Raw genomic sequence first — 27,797 nt, 5'->3', positions numbered from 1 at the left:
TACAAGGACGGCCTACCCCGTCCAAACCCAGACGACGCTGGGCCAATTGTGCGCCGCCCTATGGGACTCCCAATCACATCCGGATGTGGTACAGCCTGGATTCAAACCAGGGACTGTTGTGACGCCTCTTGCACTGAGATGCAGTGCCTTAGACCGCTGCGCCACTCAGGAGCCCTATGCAAAGTATTAGATAGTAGGCCTACTATGAAGATACCGGAAAGCGGTTGCCTGTGATCGAATCAACATTCTGTAGCTAGAGGACACCATGTATTATTTTCTATTCTATAGTAAACCTTCTGTAAATCAAACTCATTTGCCAAGTAATTAACCAGTTTTGTTCTTGTTTTTGTTTATCATTTTCCTTGTTGGGCATAAAAGGCTAAAAACACCAGGAAATCAGCTCCAAGTGGTTTTCATTTTTGAAAATCTATTCAAGTATTTCCATGCATAAAGTAAATTCAGAAAGTATTCAGACCACTTGCATTTTTCCACATTTTATTGCGTTGTTTTTTTCCCCCCTCATCAATCTACACACAATACCCCATAATGACATCACAACACCGCATAATGACATCACAAACCCCATAATGACATCACAACACCGCATAATGACATCACAATACCCCATAATGACATCACAATACCCCATAATGACATCACAATAACCCATAATGACATCACAATACCCCATAATGACATCACAACACCGCATAATGACATCACAAACCCCATAATGGCATCACAATACCCCATAATGACATCACAATACCCCATAATGACATCACAATACCCCATAATGACATCACAATACCCCATAATGACATCACAATAACCCATAATGACATCACAATACCCCATAATGACATCACAACACCGCATAATGGCATCACAATACCCCATAATGGCATCACAATACCCATAATGACATCACAATACCCCATAATGACATCACAATACCCCATAATGACATCACAATACCCCATAATGACAAAGTGACAAATAATGACAAAAACGTTTTTTTAGACATTTGTGCACAATATAAATTTACATTTACATAAGTATTCAGACCCTTTACTCAGTACTTTGCTGAAGCACCGATTACAGCGATTACAGCCTACAAGCTTGGCACACCTGTATTTGGGGAGTTTCTCCCGTTCTTCTCTGCAGATCCTCTCAAGCTCTGTCAGGTTGGATGGGGAGCGTAGCTGCACAGCTATTTTCAGGTCTTTCCAGAGATGTTCATTCAGGTTCAAGTCCGGGCTCTGGCTGGGCCACTCAAGGACATTCAGAGACTTGTCCTGAAGCCACTTCTGCATTGTCTGTGTGCTTAGGGTCATGGTCCTGTTGGAAGGTGAACCTTGCCCCAGTCTGAGGTCCTAAGCACTCTGGAGCCGGTTTTCATCAATGACCTCTCTGTACTTTTCTCTGTTCATCTTTCCTCGATCCTGACTAGTTTCCCAGTCCCTGCCGCTGAAAAACATCCCCACAGCATGATGCTGCCACCACCATGCTTCACCGTAGGGATGGTGCCAGGTTTCCTCCAGATATGACACTTGGCATTCTGGCCAATCTTAGTTTCATCAGACCAGAGAATCTTGTTTCTCCTGGTCTGAGAGTCCTTTATGTGCCTTTTGGCAAACTCCAAGCGGGCTGTCATGCGCCTTTTTACTGAGGAGTGGCTTCCGTCTGGCCACTCTACCATAAAGGCCTGATTTGTGGAGTGCTGCAGAGATGCTTGTCCTTCTGGAAGGTTCTCCCATCTCCACAAAGGAAATCTTGCTTCTCGTGTTTTCGCTTTGTCATTATGGGGGTATTGTGTGTTGATAATTATTTATTTTAACTCTAGAATAAGGCTGTAATGTAACAAAATGTGGTAAAGGTCAAGGGGTCAGAATACTTTCTGAATGCACTGTAAAATAGATACATTATATATGATCGTTTCCCAATGTATTTATTAAGGTTTGAAATTATTTTGTTTCTGTCAGTTACTATCTGTTTGGGCTTCCTTGAAGTCAATTTGCAGGGTAATTATGTTCAGGCACCCCGACCATCTGCTCAAGAAAAAAATCTACAAGTGGCTGATAATGTAGTTGGGGACCCTGTAATAAAAGTAAAGAAAGCAGTCTTAAATGTATAGCTGCTGACACAGACAGCGCGGTAAAGAGCAGTGTGTCTCTGTTCTATTCTAGATGTTTCCATCTGAACTGCTCTGATATGACTGTAAAGGTTAAGGTCCCGTAATATACAGAGTTCTAATCCAATCGAATGGCGCCAACTGGACGACCTCCCCAGAATGAAGAGCATCTGTCCAATCAGAGAAAAGTGCGTCGCGTTGCACAGAACGAACCAATCGCGTTCTAGAGAGTGAAATGAGAGCCAATTGGAAGCCTTCGTAGATTGACGTGTCCATCAGGAAGCGTTGGCAGAATCGGGACATTGCGTGCTCACATTACCGGTTTCAACTCTAACTGCTCATGTGTAGCTGGTATTTTTTTTTTTTCGCTAGACAGGTAGTTTTGTATCGTAACGTTTAGCTAGGTACATCTAGCTAAACTAGATTAAGTTAGTTTATTAATTGTAAAATGTTGTGTTTGACTAGTTTGTCGGTCGCCCTCGCAGCGCTGGCTCTGGTACCGAGCATTAGCGACGCTTTGAAAGATGGGGATTGTGAAGGTGGGTTGGTTTGTCTCATATTTATGCCACTTTGGATATAACTAGCTAGTTAGTCGTAGTTAAGTTTTATGGCAATCTACAATTCCATGCTGTGTCATTGGCATGGATTCTTCGCCAAATAGCCTAGACGTTGGCTATAATTCAATACATTGAAATGTCTTTCAATGCGCTCTTAATTTTGTTTGTTTGCAGAGAAGTATTGTAGCTGGCTGTGTCTCGCTAACTAGTACCTGTTAATTGCTCATTAGGACCTTGCCTTGTGCCCCAGCCAGGTCAGATATTGCCTGTGGTTTCTGTTGGTGAGGCAATATGCTCCCATGTCAAGCTATTGTTTCTCTGTTAGATGGGATAGCTGATACTTGACTGTCTATTGTTCAGCTTTGTCCAGGGCAGTGGTTCCCAAACGTTTTATAGTCCCGTACCCTTCAAACATTCAACCTCCAGCTGTGCCCCCTCTAGCCCCAGGGTCAGCTGTACCCCCTCTAGCCCCAGGGTCAGCTGTACCCCCTCTAGCCCCAGGGTCAGCTGTACCCCCTCTAGCCCCAGGGTCAGCTGTGCCTCCTGTACCTCCTCTAGCCCCAGGGTCAGCTGTACCCCTCTAGCCCCAGGGTCAGCTGTGCCTCCTCTAGCCCCAGGGTCAGCTGTGCCTCCTCTAGCCCCAGCCCCAGGGTCAGCTGTACCCCTCTAGCCCCAGGGTCAGCTGTACCCCCTCTAGCCCCAGGGTCAGCTGTACCCCCTCTAGCCCCAGGGTCAGCTGTACCCCTCTAGCCCCAGGGTCAGCTGTACCCCCCCAGGGTCCCCCAGGGTCAGCTGTACCCCCTCTAGCCCCAGGGTCAGCTGTACCCCCTCTAGCCCCAGGGTCAGCTGTACCCCCTCTAGCCCCAGGGTCAGCTGTACCCCCTCTAGCCCCAGGGTCAGCTGTACCCCCTCTAGCCCCAGGGTCAGCTGTACCCCCTCTAGCCCCAGGGTCAGCTGTACCCCCTCTAGCCCCAGGGTCAGCTGTACCCCCTCTAGCCCCAGGGTCAGCTGTACCCCCTCTAGCCCCAGGGTCAGCTGTACCCCTCTAGCCCCAGGGTCAGCTGTACCCCCTCTAGCCCCAGGGTCAGCTGTACCTCCTCTAGCCCCAGGGTCAGCTGTACCCCCTCTAGCCCCAGGGTCAGCTGTACCCCCTCTAGCCCCAGGGTCAGCTGTACCCCCTCTAGCCCCAGGGTCAGCTGTACCCCCTCTAGCCCCAGGGTCAGCTGTACCCCCTCTAGCCCCAGGGTCAGCTGTACCTCCTCTAGCCCCAGGGTCAGCTGTACCTCCTCTAGCCCCAGGGTCAGCTGTACCCCCTCTAGCCCCAGGGTCAGCTGTACCTCCTCTAGCCCCAGGGTCAGCTGTACCTCCTCTAGCCCCAGGGTCAGCTGTACCCCCTCTAGCCCCAGGGTCAGCTGTACCCCCCCTCTAGCCCCAGGGTCAGCATACTCTCAGATGTTGTTTTTTTGCCATCATTGTAAGGCTGCCACACACACTATATGATACATTTATTAAACATAAGAATGAGTGAGTTTGTGTCACTACCCGGCTCGTGGGAAGTGACAGCTCTTATAGTACCAGGGCATACATAACAATCAATCATTTTGCTCTTTATTTAACCATCTTCCATATAAAACCTTATTTGTATATTGAAAATTCACCTCAGGGTAATGAGAAGGATGTGCTTGAAAGGATGCACATAACTCTGCAATGTTGGGTTGTATTGGAGATTCTGTCTTAAATAATTTTCCACACAGTCTGTGCCTGTATTTCGTTTTCACGTTAGTGAGAGCCGAGAATCCACTCTCACATAGGTACGTGGTTGCAAAGGGCATCAGTGTCTTAGCGCGATTTGCTAAGACGGGATACTCTGAGTGCAGCCCAATTCAGAAATCTGGTGGTGGCTTCTGATTTTCACAGAACCGCTTGTTGCAATTTCGATGAGGCTCTCTTGTTCAGATATCGGTAAGTGGACTGGAGGCAGGGTATGAAAGGATAATGAATCCAGTTGTTTGTGTCGTCCGTTTCGGGAAAGTACCTGCGTAATTGCTCACCCAACTCACTCAGTTGCTTTGCTATATCACATTTCACATTTGACATTGTCTGTAAGCTTGAGTTCATTTGCACACACACAAATCATACAATGATGAAAAGAGCTGTGTGTTGTCCCAGTTAATGCAGACAGAGAAGCGCTCCAACTTCTTAGCCTCAGTTTTGTCCCGCACATTGAATATAGTTGCGGAGAGTCCCTCTAATCCTAGATTCAGATCATTCAGGTGATTTTTAATTTAGAAAAAAATGCATCACCCAGAGAGGCCAGTCATGTGACTCGTCATCATGCAAGTTGTCAAACAAGTGAAAACGTTAAGCTTGTCTCTCAATTGAAAAAAATGCAAGTACTTTGCCCCTTGATAACCAGCCTCGGTTGATGCTGCAGTGGATGCTGCAGTGTACCCAAGAGCCTCTCGGTTGATGCTGCAGTGTACCCAGGTATCGTCGGGAGCAACTGCTTGCACGCACGTTACCACTCCACTATGTCTCCCAGTCATGGCTTTTGCTCCATCAGTACAGAAACCAACATGAGCAGCAGCTACGTTTGGCTACATACGGACCGCTAGTGGAATTCCCGTGAGAGAGTAACGGTTAATGTGATTGGATGATAATTATTTGACTAGGCTTCCTGTATTTGACATTGTGTTGTTATTTCGCTGAACACTAGATGGTTTAATTTTATATTTGGCAGTGAAACAAGGCTAATCAGGAGAGGAGAAAAAAACCTCACCTAAATGTATAGCCCCGTTGGAAAATATAAATGGACTGTTTGAAAATGTGAAAAAATGTTTTTTTTTTGGGGGGGGTTATTTAAAAATATGTAAATCACATTTTTATTTGGCCCCCGATGGCATACCCCAGTTTGGGAATACCTGGTCTAGTGTATTGGCCTATATAACCTACTGTAACAGAACAGACTGACCATAGAAGTCTGAGTTGTAAAACCTAACCTCCTATATATAATGCTGTTAGTATTGCTGGAGTTACCCATGTTTTGCATACCATCAGATTAGCAAAAATGTTATAATAGTAAAGTATATAGAAAGGAAGTCATGCCATCTCTGTACACTCCTAACATCCTAATGTAATAATGGTCATTCCTTGTTTTGTGTTGTTTCCTCCCTTTTTCAGTGTGTGTGAGCTTCCTGGGAAGGTTATATCAGTCATTGCAAGACAACAACGTTAAATTCACCAGCGCAGACATCGAGAAGGCCCTAGTCAAAACCTGCAAAGACGCCAAGGGCAAGGAAAACCGCTTTGTAAGTGATTTTTAGGCTAATGTTTTAGTTTAATGTAAGTCTAGTCGATAAGTAGTTACATTGTGTCCTATCCAGATTATCCACTGAATTTGTTCATTTAATTGCTGTTATTTTTCGTTCTTCTGTGTACCCTTAGTGTTACTACATTGGTGGAACACATGACGCTGCCACCAAAATCCTCAACGAGATCTCCAAGCCCCTGAGCTACCACGCGCCGGTGGACAAGATCTGTGAGAAACTAAAGAAGCAGGACAGTCAGATCTGTGAACTGAAATACGGTAAGGAAACAAATGTAGGACCCATCTCGGATGACTTGGTTATTTGTAAGTTAAATCAATACTTTAGTACCGAACCACACTTTTTTTTTATTTTACTAGGCAAGTCAGTTATGAACAAATTTCTTATTTTCAATGACGGCCTAGGAACAGTGGGTTAACTGCCTGTTCAGGGGCAGAACGACAGATTTGTACCTTGTCAGGTCGGGGATTTGAACTTGCAACCTTCTGGCTACGAGTCCAACGCTCTAACCACTAGGCTACCCTGCCTCCCCTTAAGTTGTTTAACATAAGGATGTAGAAGATACTCTGTATGGTACACAGTCTATGTTAGCATCCTCAATTCCATGTCTCTGACAGCTAAACCCTGCTTAAGTCTCAATTTCAATTTTTTTGTCCCTTATTTGTTCCCATAGTTTATCCTCTTTCACGTGGGACACATCACAGTGCTCATAGTAAATACTTGTCACAATACCATTACATGCTGACTACACCGGTCACGTCGCGTGCAAATATCAAATCAAATGTATTTATAAAGCCCTTCAGCTGATGTCACAAAGTGCTGTACAGAAACCCAGCCTAAAACCCCCAAACAGCAAGCAATGCAGGTGTAGAAGCACGGTGGCTAGGATAAACTCCCTAGAAAGGCACGAACCTAGGAAGAAACCTAGAGAGGAACCAGGCTATGTGGGGTGGCCAGTCCTCTTCTGGCTGTGCCGGGTGGAGATTATAACAGAACATGGCCAAGATGTTCAAATGTTCATAGATGACCAGCATGGTCAAATAATAATAATCACAGTAGTTGTCGAGGGTGCAGCAAGGCAGCACCTCAGGAGTAAAGTTGTCAGTTGGCTTTTCATAGCCGATCATTCAGAGTATCTCTACCGCTCCTGCTGTCTCTAGAGAGTTGAAAACAGCAGGTCTGGGACAGGTAGCACGTCCGGTGAACAGGTCAGGGTTCCATAGCCGCAGGAAGAAGAGTTGAAACTGGGGCAGCATTACTACAACGACTGCATGATATAAATATATATTAATGTATACATGCATGTTATTCAGTCATTGCACCGAACACTGCGTCAGCGAGCGTCTGCGTGGCCAGGCGCTAAAATAGAATCATATGTGACGCTCAACTCGCTGCCAGTCTGACCTCTCCCATCTCCTCATTGGTTTTTAGGAGCATATAAACACGTGATTGAAAGATGAACTGATGTCCACACAGTCGTTGTAGTAATGCACCGTAAAGTTGGTTACCAACTGCCATATAAATTCCAACAAAAAAAAAGAAGCCTGAGGAAGGAAAAAGATGACGAGAAAGGAATTCGGTTTTCCCGTGTCATCTGTGGATTAATTGTCGGAGTAGAGGACCTTGTGCATTTTCAGGTAAAATAACAACCCAATGTTTATATCCCAGGACAAATTATCTAGCAACAGCAAGCTAGCTAGATAAATTGACATAAATATTTAATGCTTTTCGACCTGTCCCCAAATTAATATCATTGGTTCAGAGTTTGTTTTGATATTTCAACCTGCGTGTCCTCATTCACTTCTGGTGTGGGTCAACAAAATCAACGTGCGTGCGATGGCACGCTCGCGTCCAGTTTGGTCAGCTTGTTAGATAATGGTTTGTGGATCATGATAAGTCCAAAACATTGTACAATGTCGGCCCGTGGCTATTTCCAACCCCCGTCTGGCATATTACAAGTTATTTACATACACAAACACAGGTGAGGACTGATTTTCCATGTCATGGGGGGGTTGACTATTATTGCCTCACAGTGAAATTTGACCTCTCTTCCTGGAACGACACTACATTCTACTGTTAATCACACGGCATGGAATGCAGAGTCTTGTTTAACCTTTTTAGTGAACAGATTTTGACATCAGCAACTGCTGAGAGATTCATACTGGTATGTAACTGGTGTCACTGTGTGAGCTTTCTTAACAGAAGCCTATAGCTTCATTCCTTCATCCCAATCCTCTACCACACACACTTGGTTAACCCTCCTGAACCCCCCCCCCTGTTCTTAGCCAGTTAAACCACTGAAATGCTAGCAGGATCTGTTAAAGATGGCATCTTCACCTTCTCTCCTCTCTGCAGACAAACAGCTGGACCTGAGCACCGTGGATCTGAAGAAGCTGAAGGTGAAGGAATTGAAGAAGATCCTGGAGGTGTGGGGAGAGTCGTGTAAAGGCTGCGCCGAGAAGTCTGACTTCATCCGCAAGATCAATGAACTCATGCCCAAGTACGCCCCCAACGCAGCTAAAGCACGGAGGGAACTTTAACCAGAGGGAGAAGGGGGATGCAGGCCTGGGATTGTATTCAGTGTCTCAAAGTAGAAATTCTGATCTAGGACCAGTTTTGCCTTTTTTTTTTTTTTATTACATTTTTTGTTGTTGATCATAATGAATAAGACTCTGTATCAAGCATCTCGATTAGGAGTGTTGATTTTAGGATCAGCCCCCCCCTGTCCTTTCCGACATTTTATTATTTGTGATCTAAATGCCAAATCTAATCCTAGATCAGCTCCAACTCTGAGACAGTTTGGCTTGAATACCAAATTGCACCCTAGTCCCTATATAGTGCACTTCCTTTGACCAGAGCCCTGTGGGGAGTATGGTACCATTTGGGATGATACCTTTGTTTATACAGGCCCTGGGGGAAGGGGCTTTGGGTGTCCTGAGAGGGTATTTTGTGGTGGGTAATGTTCGCTGTGCGGCATATGAACCACCTGTCAGTCTGTACATGACCTTCGTTTTTTTTCGTGTTTTTTAATGGATATACTTGTTTTTTTTGTCTTAATAACGGTATAATCAAATATAACAGGTGTGGACAAGCTCATATGCAGAAGGTCTTAGACAGTGGGTGTAGTAAGACCTGATTCTACCGACCTACTAATCATCAAATCGAGACCTTGATTTGTACCCTCTACAAATAAGCTTGGCCACCCCTGAAATATATATATTTTTTAAAGAGAAGATAAAACTATTGAAATGGGCTTTTCTTTCACACAACCTTACATGTTTATTACAAATGTTCTGTACTTTTTCATTAAAATACAAAAACAAGGTGTCAGAAGTCATGGTGTTTTAATAGTCAATGCTGGTGGTATCATCACACATGGTCATAAATATATAGTTTGCCATGAGTGTTTTCTACTGAACAAAACAGAAATGGAACAGGTAGTAAAATATCCTAGAAATTATTCATATGCACAAAAAGCTTCTTTTTTTTTTTCAAATTTTGTGCACAAATTTGTTTATACCCCTTGTTAGTCAACATTTCTCCATTGCCAAGATAATCCATCCACCTGACAGGTGTGGCATATCAAGAAGCTGATTAAACAGCATGATCATTACACAGGTGCACCTTGTGCTGGGGACAATAAAAGGCCTCTCAAATGTGCAGTTTTGTCACACAACACAATGCCACAGATGTTTTGAAGGAGTGTGCAATTTGCCATGCTGACTGCAGAAATGTCCACCAGAGCTCTTACCAGCATTTAATGTTCATTTCTCTATCATAAGCTGCCTCCGTTTGAGAGAATTTGGCAGTCTGTCCAACTGGCCTCACAACCACTGACCACGTGTACAGCGTTGTGTGGTTGAGCGGTCTGCTAATGTCAGTGTTGTGAGCAGAGTGCCCCATGGTGGCGGTGGGGTTATGGTATGGGCAAGCATAAGCTATGAACACAATTGCATTTTATTGATGGCAATTTGAATGCACCAAAAAAATACCTTGACTAAATCGTGAGGCCCATTTTTTTTTTCAAGGTATCTATGACCAACAGATGCATATCTGTATTCCCAGAAATGTGAAATCCATAGATTAGGACCGAATGAATTGATTTAAACTGACTAATTTCCTCATATGAACTGTAAAATCAATGAAATTGTTGCAGTTATTTTAGTTCAGTGTAATTCCAAATGCATGTGAAACATTTTTCTATTTAACATTTGATCACTTCTCATTTCCATAGCAGATATTATACTTGTGCCTTATCTAATTCGTGTCATATATTTGCAAGACTTTGGGTGAGCAGTATCTGCTTCCGCATGACGTCCCTAGCCCTGCGGCTACGTCGCCTCAAACCCCTCCCATTGGCGGAACGTATACATTCCTTTTGTCCAAGATGGCGGAGTTGAAACAGGTTCACAGATTCTAAATATGTTTTTAAACGCGTTTAACCTTTTTTATTTTATATCGGAATACGTGCAAAGTCTTTAACGTCGCGAACATTAGTTACAAGTTATTAACGTCATTTTATGTGTAACGTCTCCCAAAAGTGAGGAATTTGCTTACAGATCGGATTTTTTTTTTTCTGCAGACACTGGCTGGCTAGTTAGCAACAAAAAAAGTTTGGGCACCGTTTGAAAATGAAGCGACAGGCCGGGAGGGACTCCAGTCCTAGTAGGACTTTAACGAAACGAATCCGGGAAAGAGAGCGGGACCGGGACGGGGCACGGAGAGAGGACCTGCCGCTCCCACCACTTGCTTTGCTGCTCGCTGAAACCGGGAGGCAACATGCTCGGAGTAGGAGCAGGGAACGAGAAAAGACACGGCTTCGGGAGGAGCGTGGAGGCACCGGAGACCCCCTCCACCACCGACAACAACACCACGACCTCGATCTCCTCGGCCGACCCTCTCTCCGGACTACAGCCGTCCTGCCTAAAGGCAAAGCGGCAGCCGAACTACTGGGCCTCCGGGGGGGAGCCGGTGGGACTCTGGAATACAAATCGTTGCTCATTAGCAATCTCGGCTCGGTGCTTTCTGACGAGCACGTTGAAGACGGACTGTTTCACGAGTTTAAAAAGTTTGGTGACGTTAGTGTGAAACTATCTCACACTCCAGAACTAGGCCGAGTCGCCTACATCAATTTCCGGCACCCGGAGGACGCTAAAGAGGCCAGGCATGCCAAAACCAGGCTAGTACTCTATGACCGCCCTCTCAAAGTAGAGCCCATGTACGTCCGGCGGCGCAGCTGCACGCCGCCGGATATGGGCTATGTCCTATCCATGGCGCCCCATATCCCTCTTATAGACAGAGGTCCCTCTCCCCTGCCCTGGAGTTAGTAGTATCAGAGATATCCGACCACCAAGACATTACCATGTAGAGGGACTGGGACTGAGCAGAGAGAGGGAGAGGATCTTAGATTACTATGGGATGTTAGAGGAGAGGGGAAGGCTATACGGGCTGCCTGTACCTGAGCATGATGACATAAAACCTGAGGACGACGCGAGGGCGTGCAGGAACCTGTTCATCGGCAACCTGGATCACAACGTCACCGAGGGCGAGCTGAGGAGAGGCTTCGATAAGTACGGCATCATTGAGGAAGTTGTGATTAAACGACCGGCGCGCGGTCAGGGTGGAGCCTACGCTTTCCTCAAGTTCCAAAACTTAGACATGGCTCACCGGGCTAAGATAACCATGCAGGGTCGCGTGATTGGCGGGAACCCGGTGAAGATAGGCTACGGTAAGGCCAACCCAACCACCAGACTCTGGGTAGGTGGGCTGGGACCCAGCAATTCCCTGGCAGCCCTGGCCAGAGAGTTTGACCGTTTTGGCAGCATTCGGAACATACACTATGCGAAAGGGGATAGTTTTGCCTACATTCAGTATGAGAGCCTAGATGCCTCTCAGGCTGCATGCACTCAGATGAGAGGGTTCCCTCTAGGAGGCCCAGAGAGGAGGCTGAGGGTGGACTTTGCCAAGGCTGAGGAGCCCCTGCCTCGTAGTTACCCAACAGGATACCAGCCCCTGTGTCCCAGCCTGCCCACCTGGACCTGCTGAGGCATCGCGACCGTAGCCTGGAGAGAGCTACGCTCCCGGGAACGCTCGCCCCCACCCACGCCCTGTTCACTCAGCGGGAGAGAGAGAGACTGCTGGACAGGGGGACAGAGAGTTCATCTCTCCAACAAATAGCCTTGAGCGCAGGGGGAGTGAAGCTTTTGGGGTGTCTCGTGGTGGCCGAGGGGACCGGGCAGCCCGGAGCCGAAGCAGAGAGCGCTGGCTGAAGGAGAGAGACGCAGAGCGGGCTGGGGCGGAGAGACGCAGACACAGGTCCCTTTCCCTTGATGGACCCTCTCAGGAGAAGGAGAGAGGCATGTCCAAGGTGAGAGGAGAAGCAGGGCCAGCTTCTCCAGAAGACAGCCCAGACAGAGCCAGGGTCCGGGCCCCAGACTCTACCACCGAGCCCAGGGGACAGAGCCCCGACAGCAGCCGCCACTCCAACGAGGACCGGGCCGGCCAGGACGGCCACGAAACAGCCTCCAGCCGGGACCGTCACAAGAAGACTGGCGGGGACAGAGAGAAGGACCGTGACCGCAACCACCGTGCCAGCGACACAAACCACACCTCAGACACAGTTAAGAAAGACCCCAGAACACCCAGTACGCTGTCGGAGTGTGCCACCACCCTCACCAAAGCCTGGCACGGTCACTTCACCCTGAAGAACTCCTGTTTCCCCACTAACATGCACCTGTTAGAGGGAGGCTCCGGGTTCTTCCACTCTGTCATGAAGGACCACCAGGCCAAGGGGAAACTGACCCAGCTGAAGATCGCCCAGCGACTGAGGATGGACAAGACCAGGTTGAACGAGGTCACCAGGAGGATCAAGCATGGTGGCTCCGAGGGCTACGCTGTTCTCCTGGCCCTCCAGGGCCCCATCGACCGCGAGTCCCCTCCACCTGAAGCAGGCCTACAGATCAGACTCCTCCGTCACCTGGTCACCTACCTGAGGAACAAAGAGGCTGCCGGAGTGATCAGTCTACCTGTAGGTGGGGCTAAGGAGGGAGGAAAGGGGGGCATGCTGTACGCCTTCCCCCCATGTGACTTCTCCCAGCAGTTACTCCAGAGTGCACACAGGACTTTGGGGAATCTGGATGAAGAGCACCTGGTGGTTGTTATTGTCAATGACTCTGCCTAACTTAGACAGAAGACACCTCTTTGTGGTGTTGGCTGTCAATGTTATTACACCCACGTTAACAGACAGCTGTCAGTAGGGCTGGGAATTTCCAGGGACCTCATCATACTTAGGTGCCGATACGATTTGTATTGTGATTCTCACAATTCTATTTGTATTGTGATTCTCACGATTCTATTTGTATTGTGATTCTCACGATTCTATTTGTATTGTGATTCGATACTGTGATTTCATTGCGATTCGATGTTCCAAACATTGCTCACCACATGTCTGCTGCAGAGGGACAAGAGAGCGAGCCAGGAGAAAATGAGTTTTGATCAGTCTATGAATTAAAAGTGCTGAAAACAAATTGACTCCCAATTTAAAAAGAAGATGGAGAACAACACCTATGAAGGAAAAATACTGGAGTTTTTTGTGCTGGTACAGCCAGCCAACTAGCGCATTAAATAATATTGGGATATTGTCAAACTGATATTGTCTCAACATGTCGTCAAATAATATCCCAATATGTAAATTGTTTTAAAGTAAGACACAACTGGTGTTGGAGACTATCAGTGTCTCTATGGTGGTGTTGGAGACTGTCAGTGTCTCTATGGTGGTGTCATGTCCTCCCACCACCACCACCACATGGTGTGTCTGGCCCCCCTCCAGACTGTCAGTGTCTCTATGGTGGTGTTGGGAGACGGTCAGTGTCTCTATGGTGGTGTTGGACCCTGTCAGTGTGTCTATGGTGGTGTTGGAGACTGTCAGTGTCTCTATGGTGGTGTTGGAGACTGTCAGTGTCTCTATGCTGGTGTTTGAGACTGTCAGTGTCTCTATGCTGGTGTTTGAGACTGTCAGTGTCTCTATGCTGGTGTTGGAGACTGTCAGTGTCTCTATGCTGGTGTTGGAGACTGTCAGTGTCTCTATGCTGGTGTTGGAGACTGTCAGTGTCTCTATGCTGGTGTTGGAGACTGTCAGTGTCTCTATGGTGGTGTTGGAGACTGTCAGTGTCTCTATGGTGGTGTTGGAGACTGTCAGTGTCTCTATGGTGGTGTTGGGAGACGGTCAGTGTCTCTATGGTGGTGTTGGAGACCCTGTCAGTGTGTCTATGGTGGTGTTGGAGACTGTCAGTGTCTCTATGGTGGTGTTGGAGACTGTCAGTGTCTCTATGCTGGTGTTGGAGACTGTCAGTGTCTCTATGGTGGTGTTGGAGACTGTCAGTGTCTCTATGGTGGTGTTGGAGACTGTCAGTGTCTCTATGGTGGTGTTGGAGACTGTCAGTGTCTCTATGCTGGTGTTTGAGACTGTCAGTGTCTCTATGCTGGTGTTGGAGACTGTCAGTGTCTCTATGCTGGTGTTGGAGACTGTCAGTGTCTCTATGCTGGTGTTGGAGACTGTCAGTGTCTCTATGGTGGTGTTGGAGACTGTCAGTGTCTCTATGGTGGTGTTGGGAGACGGTCAGTGTCTCTATGGTGGTGTTGGACCCGGTCAGTGTCTCTATGGTGGTGTTGGACCCTGTCAGTGTGTCTATGGTGGTGTTGGAGACTGTCAGTGTCTCTATGGTGGTGTTGGAGACTGTCAGTGTCTCTATGGTGGTGTTGGAGACTGTCAGTGTCTCTATGGTGGTGTTGGACCCTGTCAGTGTGTCTATGGTGGTGTTGGAGACTGTCAGTGTCTCTATGGTGGTGTTGGACCCTGTCAGTGTCTCTATGGTGGTGTTGGACCCTGTCAGTGTCTCTATGGTGGTGTTGGACCCTGTCAGTGTCTCTATGGTGGTGTTGGAGACTGTCAGTGTCTCTATGGTGGTGTCATGTCCTCCCACCACCACCACCATATGGTGTGCCTGCCCCTTCCAGACTGTCTGTGTCTGTATAGGGGCCCACACCGTGAACACACTGAAGCCACCTTAGAGGACATGATAGTTTAGCCGTCTGTCGGTGTCGCTACCCCGTGTACAAACGGAGACAGAGCTGTGTCTCTCCAAGCATGGGAACTTCTGACTCTTGAGACAGACTTTAGGAGGTCTGGCCGACTCGTAGGACAGACATGATTTTGTACGTAGTCTGGTGCATTAGTGAAACACTTCTAGTGAGTATGGGATTGTTGTTCATACATACTGTTGTATATTTTTTTAAATGGAATTGACCAAGCAGTATATCTACAGGTTACTTCCACAGCGGTAGTATAATTCATAGGATGGTTTGCATGTTGGACTTATTTGTCTTTGTTTTTATTGAGCCATTCCTGAAGTTCCATGTTCGTTTTTTTGTTTTTGTTTTTTTTTTTTGTTTTTGAGAATGGTGTGCTCTAATTGGCTGTTGCATGCAGAATGTTGTTTTTTTCTACAGATTCTACCCTGCAGCTTGGTGTTCAACTTCAACTGTCGTTTACTTGCCATTGATTTGAAACTGTTTTTAAATACTGGTTCAGCTCACAGATATTATTTCTTTAATAGTTCTGCCTTTGATCTTCGTGTGATATTGTGACGTTCGTGACTGGTATGGTTTAGCCTTTTTTTTTTTTTTAAGCGTTTTAATACACTATCCACCTGACAATGTACTGAATCAGCCTATAGCCTATTTGCATATGATTTTAACTCTCTAGTGTGATTTGCTGTAAGGCAGAATGGATTGTATCTACCTCTACAATTATTTCAGTAAAATGTTGTTGTTTTTGTAAAACATTTGATCAGAAACATACAATGCAAATGAAACCCACCCCCTTGATCTTTGTTGGAGTCAGGTTATTATTTTTTTTAACAATTTATTATGTCTCCCAGGAGTTTATTTGAGCAGAAAGTGTCGCAAAATTAAAAATACATTTTTTTAATTTTACCAGTTGAAGTGATTTTAATGTTTTTTGTTGTGTTTTTTAAACATTTTGACTCACTGTTATTTATATTACTGTGATCTTCAGAGAAAACACCATTGCAAAGCCTGTCTGTTTCAATGATAATTGTGGTCATTTTAATGTCGATTTGTAGAAAGAGAACCATCACCTGAAATAATGGAACAGGAAGTCGAATGGTTTTAAGGAAATTGTATTTGCGTCCCAAATGGCACCCTATGCCCTATATAGTGCACTACTTTAGACCAGAGCCCTATAGAACCCTATTCCCTATATAGTGCACTTCTGGTTTTGAGTAGAGCCCTGGTCAGAAGTAGTGTACTGTGTAGAGGATAGGGTGCTATTTTTAGGATGCATACTTTATCACTACATGACTTGAGACTGGTGTTAGACTCTACTGCCGTGTGAAGTTTAAACTGGTGTTAGACTCTACTGCCGTGTGAAGTTTAAACTGGTGTTAGACTCTACTGCCGTGCGAAGTTACTTTAAACCACCAATAGAGAATGAAAAGTATGGCTTGTTTATTATTCTGTCATGTGTGATGCTAACCAATCACATCACAGTGAGGAGGGGTAGTAGTCTATATGACTGCATCACAGTGAGGAGGGGTAGTAGTCTATATGACTGCATCACAGTGAGGAGGGGTAGTATATATGACTGCATCACAGTGAGGAGGGGTAGTAGTCTATATGACTGCATCACAGTGAGGAGGGGTAGTAGTCTATATGACTGCATCACAGTGAGGAGGGGTAGTATATATGACTGCATCACAGTGAGGAGGGGTAGTAGTCTATATGACTGCATCACAGTGAGGAGGGGTAGTAGTCTATATGACTGCATCACAGTGAGGAGGGGTAGTAGTCTATATGACTGCATCACAGTGAGGAGGGTAGTAGTCTATATGACTGCATCACAGTGAGGAGGGGTAGTAGTCTATATGACTGCATCACAGTGAGGAGGGGTAGTAGTCTATATGACTGCATCACAGTGAGGAGGGGTAGTAGTCTATATGACTGCATCACAGTGAGGAGGGGTAGTAGTCTATATGACTGCATCACAGTGAGGAGGGGTAGTAGTCTATATGACTGCATCACAGTGAGGAGGGGTAGTAGTCTATATGACTGCATCACAGTGAGGAGGGGTAGTAGTCTATATGACTGCGTCACACTGAGGAGGGGTAGTAGTCTATATGACTGCGTCACACTGAGGAGGGGTAGTAGTCTATATAACTGCGTCACAGTGAGGAGGGGTAGTAGTCTATATGATATATATATGATATATCCATTTTGTTTCCTCTGTTTCAACACGTATGAAAATGAAATTAAACGTTTTATTGTTATTTATCTTGTTATAAAAATATATTTTAATGAATTTTTTATTTATTTATTTGTTTAATTGTTGTAAAAGCCTTAAGAGTTAAAAAAAAAAAAATAGAGCAAGGTTTGTTCATTAATCTCACAGAATCAAAACTAGTCTTATGTCCTCCCGTCTTTTCTAATGTAACGAGTGTTGTGAGTAGTATGAGCGGGGAAAACCGTGGACTGCTTGCCTTTTACACAAGTCTGTTTGTGACACTAGGTGGCAGTGTTACCCAGGAAATTCAACGTTGGGTAATTTTACCCAGAGAGCCAATTGATTCCTCACTGGAGAATAAAGTGTCAACTTCACTCTGGGGTTGTTGTTTTTTTCTGGTGAAGTTTTAAAACTGGTTTGCTACATTTAACAAAAACAGAATCCAACTAAAGTGCAGATCCAAATTGATTTATTTATAAATTACGTATGCTGAATACAGCAGAATAGACCTTACGGTGAAATGCTGATTTACAAGCCCTTAAAACGACAATGCAGTTTTAGATTTTAAATGTTTATTTAACTAGTCAAATCAGTTAAGAACACATTCTTATTCACAATGACGGCCTAGGAAATTGTGGGTTAACTGCCTTGTTCAGGGGCAGAACAACAGATTTTTTACCTTGTCAGCTCGGGGATTCAATCCAACAACCTTTCAGTTACTGGCCCAACGCTCTAACCACTAGGCTACCTGCTGTTTACTGGCCCAATGCTCTAACCACTAGGCTACCTGCTGGTTACTGGCCCAACGCTCTAACCACTAGACTACCTGCTGGTTACTGGCCCAACGCTCTAACCACTAGGCTACCTGCTGGTTACTGGCCCAATGCTCTAACCACTAGGCTACCTGCTGGTTACTGGCCCAACGCTCTAACCACTAGGCTACCTGCTGGTTACTGGCCCAACGCTCTAACCACTAGGCTACCTGCTGGTTACTGGCCCAACGCTCTAACCACTAGGCTACCTGCTGGTTACTGGCCCAATGCTCTAACCACTAGGCTACCTGCTGGTTACTGGCCCAATGCTCTAACCACTAGGCTACCTGCTGGTTACTGGCCCAATGCTCTAACCACTAGGCTACCTGCTGGTTACTGGCCCAATGCTCTAACCACTAGGCTACCTGCTGGTTACTGGCCCAACGCTCTAACCACTAGGCTACCTGCTGGTTACTGGCCCAATGCTCTAACCACTAGGCTACCTGCTGGTTACTGGCCCAATGCTCTAACCACTAGGCTACCTGCTAGTTACTGGCCCAATGCTCTAACCACTAGGCTACCTGCTGGTTACTAACCCAACATTCTAAACCACTAGGCTACCTGCTGGTTACTGGCCCAACGCTCTAACCACTAGGCTACCTGCTGGTTACTGGCCCAATGCTCTAACCACTAGGCTACCTGCTGGTTACTGGCCCAACGCTCTAACCACTAGGCTACCTGCTGGTTACTGGCCCAACGCTCTAACCACTAGGCTACCTGCTGTTTACTGGCCCAATGCTCTAACCACTAGGCTACCTGCTGGTTACTGGCCCAACGCTCTAACCACTAGGCTACCTGCTGGTTACTGGCCCAACGCTCTAACCACTAGGCTACCTGCTGTTTACTGGCCCAATGCTCTAACCACTAGGCTACCTGCTGGTTACTGGCCCAACGCTCTAACCACTAGACTACCTGCTGGTTACTGGCCCAACGCTCTAACCACTAGGCTACCTGCTGGTTACTGGCCCAACGCTCTAACCACTAGGCTACCTGCTGGTTACTGGCCCAACGCTCTAACCACTAGGCTACCTGCTGGTTACTTGCCCAACGCTCTAACCACTAGCCTACCTGCTGGTTACTGGCCCAACGCTCTAACCACTAGGCTACCTGCTGGTTACTGGCCCAACGCTCTAACCACTAGGCTACCTGCTGGTTACTGGCCCAACACTCTAACCAGTAGACTACCTGCCGACCCTCCACTCTAACCACTAGGCTACCTGCCGACCCTCCACTCTAACCACTAGGCTACCTGCCGACCCTCCACTCTAACCACTAGGCTACCTGCCGACCCTCCACTCTAACCACTAGGCTACCTGCCGACCCTCCACTCTAACCACTAGGCTACCTGCCTCCCGAAATATTGTCTTTATAAAGTATTTGACTAATTCCAATATAGAGACCACCAATACTGTGACTTAATTCCCATTATTGTACCTACAGTTTGATGCAATGTTGCTTTATTATTGCCTTGTTGTTTTGATGTGTGGAATCTACTCAGTTGCCCTGTTTATACCTGCCGTTAACAAGTGTCCTTTGTCCTGATTTTGACTGTTTACACTTGTAAGATCTGATCACAATCAGATCACAATGCGTCTTTTAATTGTCTACACTTGTCGGACAATGTGGGCACAATCAGAATGTGGACAAGATCAGGACAAAGACTACATGTATAAACAAGGCTTTAGAGGGATCGTCTAATGACAGTATAGAACCAGCTATAAAGGCTTTAGAGGGATCATCTAATGACAGTATAGAACCAGGTATAAACAAGGCTTTAGAGGGATCGTCTAATGACAGTATAGAACCAGCTATAAAGGCTTTAGAGGGATCATCTAATGACAGTATAGAACCAGCTATAAAGGCTTTAGAGGGATCGTCTAATGACAGTATAGAACCAGGTATAAACAAGGCTTTAGAGGGATCATCTAATGACAGTATAGAACCAGCTATAAAGGCTTTAGAGGGATCATCTAATGACAGTATAGAACCAGCTATAAAGGCTTTAGAGGGATCATCTAATGACAGTATAGAACCAGGTATAAACAAGGCTTTAGAGGGATCGTCTAATGACAGTATAGAACCAGCTATAAAGGCTTTAGAGGGATCATCTAATGACAGTATAGAACCAGGTATAAACAAGGCTTTAGAGGGATCGTCTAATGACAGTATAGAACCAGCTATAAAGGCTTTAGAGGGATCATCTAATGACAGTATAGAACCAGGTATAAACAAGGCTTTAGAGGGATCGTCTAATGACAGTATAGAACCAGCTATAAAGGCTTTAGAGGGATCATCTAATGACAGTATAGAACCAGCTATAAAGGCTTTAGAGGGATCGTCTAATGACAGTATAGAACCAGGTATAAACAAGGCTTTAGAGGGATCATCTAATGACAGTATAGAACCAGGTATAAACAAGGCTTTAGAGGGATCATCTAATGACAGTATAGAACCAGGTATAAACAAGGCTTTAGAGGGATCATCTAATGACAGTATAGAACCAGCTATAAACAAGGCTTTAGAGGGATCATCTAATGACAGTATAGAACCAGGTATAAACAAGGCTTTAGAGGGATCATCTAATGACAGTATAGAACCAGGTATAAACAAGGCTTTAGAGGGATCATCTAATGACAGTATAGAAAGGAAAGGAGAAAGGAGATTATTGGGTCATGTGGTCGCAAGTACCAGACTTTACTGTGACTGTGGTCCTGATTACATACAGATATTATAGATATTATTATATAAACAAGGCTTTAGAGGGATCGTGTAATAAAGTACCAGACTTTACTGTGACTGGTCCTGATTACATACAGGTTTTATAGATATTATTATATAAACAAGGCTTTAGAGGGATCGTGTAATAAAGTACCAGACTTTACTGTGACTGGTCCTGATTACATACAGGTTTTATAGATATTATTATATAAACAAGGCTTTAGAGGGATCGTGTAATAAAGTACCAGACTTTACTGTGACTGGTCCTGATTACATACAGGTTTTATAGATATTATTATATAAACAAGGCTTTAGAGGGATCGTGTAATAAAGTACCAGACTTTACTGTGACTGGTCCTGATTACATACAGATATTATAGATATTATTCTATAAACAAGGCTTTAGAGGGATCGTGTAATAAAGTACCAGAATTTACTGTGACTGTGGTCCTGATTACATACAGATATTATAGATATTATTCTATAAACAAGGCTTTAGAGGGATCGTGTAATAAAGTCACTCTGTCTCTCTATCACTGTCTCTCTCTATCACTCTGTCCCTCAATCACTATCTCTATCACTCTCTATCACTCTGTCTCTATCACTCTGTCTCTCAATCACTATCTCTATCACTCTCTATCACTGTCTCTCTCTATCACTGTCTCTATCACTCTGTCTCTATCACTCTGTCTCTCAATCACTATCTCTATCACTGTCTCTCTCTATCACTGTCTCTATCACTCTGTCTCTATCACTCTGTCTCTCAATCACTATCTCTATCACTGTCTCTCTCTATCACTGTCTCTATCACTCTGTCTCTATCACTCTGTCTCTCAATCACTATCTCTATCACTCTGTCTCTCTCTATCACTGTCTCTATCACTCTGTCTCTATCACTCTGTCTCTCAATCACTATCTCTATCACTCTGTCTCTATCACTCTGTCTCTCTCTATCACTGTCTTTATCGGCGGCAGGGTAGCCTAGTACTTAGGGCGTTGGACTAGTAACTGAAAGGTTGCAAGTTCGAATCCCCGAGCTGACAAGGTACAAATCTGTCGTTCTGCCCCTGAACAGGCAGTTAACCCACTGTTCCTAGGCCGTCATTGAAAATAAGAATTTTTTCTTAACTGACTTACCTGGTAAAATAAATAAAATAAAATCACCCTCTTTCTCTATCACTCTGTCTCTCTCTATCATTCTGTCTCTATCACTCTCTCTTTCTATCACTCTCTCTCTCTATCACTGTCTCTTTCTATCACTCTCTCACTCTCTCTATCACTGTCTCTATCACTCTGTCTCTCTATATCATTCTGTCTCTATCACTCTCTCTTTCTATCACTCTCTCTCTCTATCACTGTCTCTTTCTATCACTCTCTCACTCTCTCTATCACTGTCTCTATCACTCTGTCTCTCTATCACTGTCTCTATCATTCTCTCTCTACACTATAATTTTCTCTATCACTCTCTCTCTTTATCACTCTGTCTCTATCTATCTCTCTCTATCACTCTATCTATCTATCTCTCTCTATCACTCTATCTATCTATCTCTATAATTTTCTCGATCACTCTCTCTATCACTCTATCACAATCTCTTCATCACTATCTGTCACTGTAGTTACTAGCTGATGATTCAGCTGGAATCAACCAGACAGGCGAGCTCAGCACTGACGGTAAGCAACCGAGCACCGTCCAGGCTTTTAAGAGCCATGCAGGCAGGAAATGGAAAGAAGAGATTGTAAATGATTAATGTGGAATCATGAGGAGCGCTGAAATCCATTACAGGGGAAAAATCAATGGGACGTACGGAAGGGAGAAGACATACACAGACGCACACACACTCACTACCCCTCCCTGACTGAGCCCCTCCCTGACTGAGCCCCTCCCTGACTGAGCCCCTCCCTAGCTGACCCAGATGAAGCTATAGATGAAAACACCAGGGCTGTGTCTCAAAACATGACTATCCGTCAAGTTCTTGTTTCCTGCATCCTTCTTTCCTCAATTCCTTTCAGTGAGAGTTGAGAGGGAAATAAGGACAGAGGAATCAAGGGCCTGCAAGAGGGAAAGAGACCACCCCACTAATGCAGCTAGTCGCACCAGACAGACACGGAAGCAAAATAAGATATGCCCGTTTTTATCCAAAGTAACTTACTGTAGACTTGAGAGCATACGCGATCCCTGTCTGGCTGTCGTTGCTAACACCATTCTCTTACCAAGGAACAAGACTGTGCCAGCCTCACCCTTTTCGGCTTCAAAATAAAGAGATTAGATGACTGTTGAAAAATGTGTTGGCATTTTACCTCATCCCATTATCAATACTGAGTTGATCAAGAGACTGGAATTTTTGGCAATGGAAGCAAAAACGTTTATATTTTTCTACATCGAACAAGAGCCACGCAAACACACATGCATGCACAAACACAGCTTTGTATGACAAAACTTGTGAGAACTTTTTACCCCAACCCTAAACCTAACCCCTATCTCTAACCCCAACCCTAAACCTTTTACCCCAACCCTAAACCTAACCCCTATCTCTAACCCCAACCCTAAACCTAACCCCTATCTCTAACCCCAACCCTAAACCTAACCCCTATCTCTAACCCCAACCCTAAACCTAACCACTATCTCTATCCCCAACCCTAAACCTAACCCCTATTTCTGACCCCAACCCTAAACCTAACCCCTATCTCTAACCCCAACCCTAAACCTAACCCCTATCTCTAACCCCAACCCTAAACCTAACCCCTATCTCTAACCCCAACCCTAAACCCAACCCCTATCTCTAACCCCAACCCCTATATCTAATTCTAAACCTAAACCCTATCTCTAGTTCTAAACCTAACCCCTATCTCTAAACCTAACCCCTATCTCTAATTCTAAACCTAACCCCTATCTCTAAACCTAACCCCTATCTCTAATTCTAAACCTAACCCCTATCTCTAAACCTAACCCCTATCTCTAATTCTAAACCTAACCCCTATCTCTAACCCTAAACCTAACCCCTATCTCTAATTGTAAACCCAACCCCAATCTATAACCCTAACCCCTATCTCTAATTCTAAACCTAACCCCTATCTCTAATTCTAAACCAAACCCCTATCTCTAATTCTAAACCTAACCCCTATCTCTAACCCTAAACCCTTTCTATAATTCTAAACCTAACCCCTATCTCTAATTCTAAACCTAACCCCTATCTCTAATTCTAAACCTAACCCCTATCTCTAATTCTAAACCTAACCCCTATCTCTAACCCTAACCCCTATCTCTAATTCTAAACCTAACCCCTATCTCTAATTCTAAACCTAACCTCTATCTCTAATTCTAAACATAACCCCTATCTCTAATTCTAAACCTAACCCCTATCTCTAATTCAAACCTAAACCCTATCTCTAATTCTAAACCTAACACCTATCTCTAATTCTAAATCTAACCCCTATCTCTAACCCTAAACCCTATCTCTAATTCTAAATCTAACCCCTATCTCTAACCCTAACCCCTATCTCTAATTCTAAACCTAAACCCTATCTCTAATTCTAAACCTAACCCATATCTCTAAATCTAAACCTAACCCCTATCTCTAACCCTAAACCCAATCTCTAATTCTAACCCTAACCCATATCTTTAACCCTAAACCCTATCTCTAATTCTAAACCTAACCCCTATCTCTAACCCTAACCCCTATCTCTAATTCTAAACCTAACCCCTATCTCTAATTCTAAACCTAACACCTATCTATAATTCTAAACCTAACCCCTATCTCTAATTCTAAACCTAACCCCTATCTCTAACCCTAAACCCTCTCTCTAATTCTAAACCTAACACCTATCTCTAATTCTAAACCTAACCCCTATCTCTAATTCTAAACCGAACCCCTATCTCTAACCCTAACCCCTATCTCTAATTCTAAACCTAACCTCTATCTCTAATTCTAAACCTAACCCCTATCTCTAACCCTAAACCCTATCTCTAATTCTAAATCTAACCCGTATCTCTAACCCTAACCCCTATCTCTAATTCTAAACCTAACAGCTATCTTAAATTCTAAACCTAACCCCTATCTCTAATTCAAACCTAACCCATATCTCTAATTCTAAACCTAACACCTATATCTAATTTAAACCTAATACCTATCTCTAATTCTAAACCTAACCCCTATCTCTAATTCTAAACCTAACCCCTGTCTCTAACCCTAAACCCTATCTCTAATTCTAAACCTAACCCCTATCTCTAACCCTAAACCCTATCTCTAATTCTAAACCTAACCCCTATCTCTAATTCTAAACCTAACCCCTATCTCTAACCCTAACCCCTATCTCTAATTCTAAACCTAACCCCTATCTCTAACCCTAACCCCTATCTCTAATTCTAAACCTAACCCCTATCTCTAACCCTAACCCCTATCTCTAATTCTAAACCTAAACCCTATCTCTAATTCTAAACCTAACCCCTATCTCTAAATCTAAACCTAACCCCTATCTCTAACCCTAACCCCTATCTCTAACCCTAAACCCTATCTCTAATTCTAAACCTAACCCCTATCTCTAACCCTAACCCCTATCTCTACTTCTAAACCTAACCCCTATCTCTAATTCTAAACCTAACACCTATCTATAATTCTAAACCTAACCCCTATCTCTAATTCTAAACCTAACCCCTATCTCTAACCCTAAACCCTCTCTCTAATTCTAAACCTAACACCTATCTCTAATTCTAAACCTAACCCCTATCTCTAATTCTAAAACGAACCCCTATCTCTAACCCTAACCCCTATCTCTAATTCTAAACCTAACCTCTATCTCTAATGCTAACCCTAACCCCTATCTCTAATTCTAAACCTAACCTCTATCTCTAATTCTAACACTAAACCCTATCTCTAATTCTAAACCTAACCCCTATCTCTAACCCTAAACCCTCTCTCTAATTCTAAACCTAACCCCTATCTCTAATTCTAAACCTAACCCCTATCTATAACCCTAAACCCTATCTCTAATTCTAAATCTAACCCGTATCTCTAACCCTAACCCCTATCTCTAATTCTAAACCTAACCCCTATCTCTAATTCTAAACCTAATACCTATCTCTAATTCTAAACCTAACCCCTATCTCTAATTCTAAACCTAACCCCTATCTCTAACCCTAAACCCTATCTCTAATTCTAAACTTAACCCCTATCTCTAACCCTAAACCCTATCTCTAATTCTAAACCTAACCCCTATCTCTAACCCTAAACCCTCTCTCTAATTCTAAACCTAACCCTGTCTCTAACCCTAAACCCTATCTCTAATTCTAAACCTAACCCCTATCTCTAACCCTAAACCCTATCTCTAATTCTAAACCTAACCCCTATCTCTAATTCTAAACCTAACCCCTATCTCTAATTCTAACCCTAACCCCTATCTCTAATTCTAAACCTAACCCCTATCTCTAACCCTAACCCCTATCTCTAATTCTAAACCTAACCCCTATCTCTAATTCTAAACCTAACCCCTATCTCTAATTCTAACCCTAACCCCTATCTCTAATTCTAAACCTAACCCCTATCTCTAACCCTAACCCCTATCTCTAATTCTAAACCTAACCCCTATCTCTAATTCTAAACCTAACCCCTATCTCTAACCCTAACCCCTATCTCTAATTCTAAACCTAACTCCTATCTATAATTCTAAACCTAACCCCTATCTCTAATTCTAAACCTAACCCCTATCTCTAACCCTAACCCCTATCTCTAATTCCAAACCTAACTCCTATCTATAATTCTAAACCTAACCCCTATCTCTAATTCTAAACCTAACCCCTATCTCTAACCCTAAACCCTCTCTCTAATTCTAAACCTAACACCTATCTCTAATTCTAAACCTAACCCCTATCTCTAATTCTAAACCTAACCCCTATCTCTAACCCTAAACCCTATCTCTAATTCTAAACCTAACCCCTATCTCTAATTCTAAACCTAACCTCTATCTCTAATTCTAACACTAAACCATATCTCTAATTCTAAACCTAACCCCTATCTCTAACCCTAAACCCTCTCTCTAATTCTAAACCTAACCCCTTTCTCTAATTCTAAACCTAACCCCTATCTCTAACCCTAAACCCTATCTCTAATTCTAACTCTAACCCCTATCTCTAACCCTAACCCCTATCTCTAATTCTAAACCTAAACCCTATCTCTAATTCTAAACCTAACCCCTATCTCTAACCCTAAACCCTATCTCTAATTCTAAACCTAAACCCTATCTCTAATTCTAAACCTAACCCCTATCTCTAAATCTAAACCTAACCCCTATCTCTAATTCTAAACCTAACCCCTATCTCTAACCCTAAACCCTCTCTCTAATTCTAAATCTAACCCGTATCTCTAACCCTAACCCCTATCTCTAATTCTAAACCTAACCCCTATCTCTAATTCTAAACCTAATACCTATCTCTAATTCTAAACCTAACCCCTATCTCTAATTCTAAACCTAACCCCTATCTCTAACCCTAAACCCTATCTCTAATTCTAAACTTAACCCCTATCTCTAACCCTAAACCCTATCTCTAATTCTAAACCTAACCCCTATCTCTAACCCTAAACCCTCTCTCTAATTCTAAACCTAACCCCTGTCTCTAACCCTAAACCCTATCTCTAATTCTAAACCTAACCCCTATCTCTAACCCTAAACCCTATCTCTAATTCTAAACCTAACCCCTATCTCTAATTCTAAACCTAACCCCTATCTCTAATTCTAACCCTAACCCCTATCTCTAATTCTAAACCTAACCCCTATCTCTAACCCTAACCCCTATCTCTAATTCTAAACCTAACCCCTATCTCTAATTCTAAACCTAACCCCTATCTCTAATTCTAACCCTAACCCCTATCTCTAATTCTAAACCTAACCCCTATCTCTAACCCTAACCCCTATCTCTAATTCTAAACCTAACCCCTATCTCTAATTCTAAACCTAACC

At 44.1% G+C, this 27,797-nt stretch overlaps 2 protein-coding genes across 2 annotated transcripts; both read left to right on the top strand.

The window, feature by feature from the left end:
- The first annotated feature begins 2,438 nt into the window (after window positions 1-2,438).
- Window positions 2,439-9,342, top strand: LOC112222087 (mesencephalic astrocyte-derived neurotrophic factor). The gene is made up of 4 exons (XM_024384687.2): window positions 2,439-2,673; window positions 5,872-5,999; window positions 6,136-6,277; window positions 8,373-9,342. The coding sequence occupies exons 1-4, from the start codon at window positions 2,583-2,585 to the stop codon at window positions 8,555-8,557; spliced, it is 546 nt and encodes a 181-aa protein (XP_024240455.1). The 5' UTR covers window positions 2,439-2,582; the 3' UTR covers window positions 8,558-9,342.
- A 1,032-nt stretch (window positions 9,343-10,374) lies between these two features.
- Window positions 10,375-13,399, top strand: LOC112222078 (putative RNA-binding protein 15B). Its single transcript, XM_024384674.2, is given in 5 exon segments — window positions 10,375-11,276; window positions 11,279-11,343; window positions 11,346-12,038; window positions 12,041-12,178; window positions 12,181-13,399. Coding segments are annotated over 5 exon segments (2,541 nt in total). The 5' UTR covers window positions 10,375-10,648; the 3' UTR covers window positions 13,198-13,399.
- The last annotated feature ends 14,398 nt before the right edge of the window (window positions 13,400-27,797 follow it).

This window comes from Oncorhynchus tshawytscha, linkage group LG02 (assembly GCF_018296145.1).
Source record: "Oncorhynchus tshawytscha isolate Ot180627B linkage group LG02, Otsh_v2.0, whole genome shotgun sequence".
NCBI classification, from domain to species: domain Eukaryota; kingdom Metazoa; phylum Chordata; class Actinopteri; order Salmoniformes; family Salmonidae; genus Oncorhynchus; species Oncorhynchus tshawytscha.
The sequence above is the reverse complement of the archived record's forward strand: the minus strand, read 5'-3'. Positions and strand labels throughout refer to the sequence as shown.

Coding starts and splice junctions, on each gene's coding strand:
- LOC112222087 (XM_024384687.2), top strand. CDS start 2,583: ATGTTGTGTTTGACTAGTTTGTCGGTCGCCCTCGCAGCGCTGGCTCTG. Junction 2,674..5,871: donor GAAAGATGGGGATTGTGAAG/GTGGGTTGGTTT, acceptor TCCCTTTTTCAG/TGTGTGTGAGCTTCCTGGGA. Junction 6,000..6,135: donor AGGGCAAGGAAAACCGCTTT/GTAAGTGATTTT, acceptor GTGTACCCTTAG/TGTTACTACATTGGTGGAAC.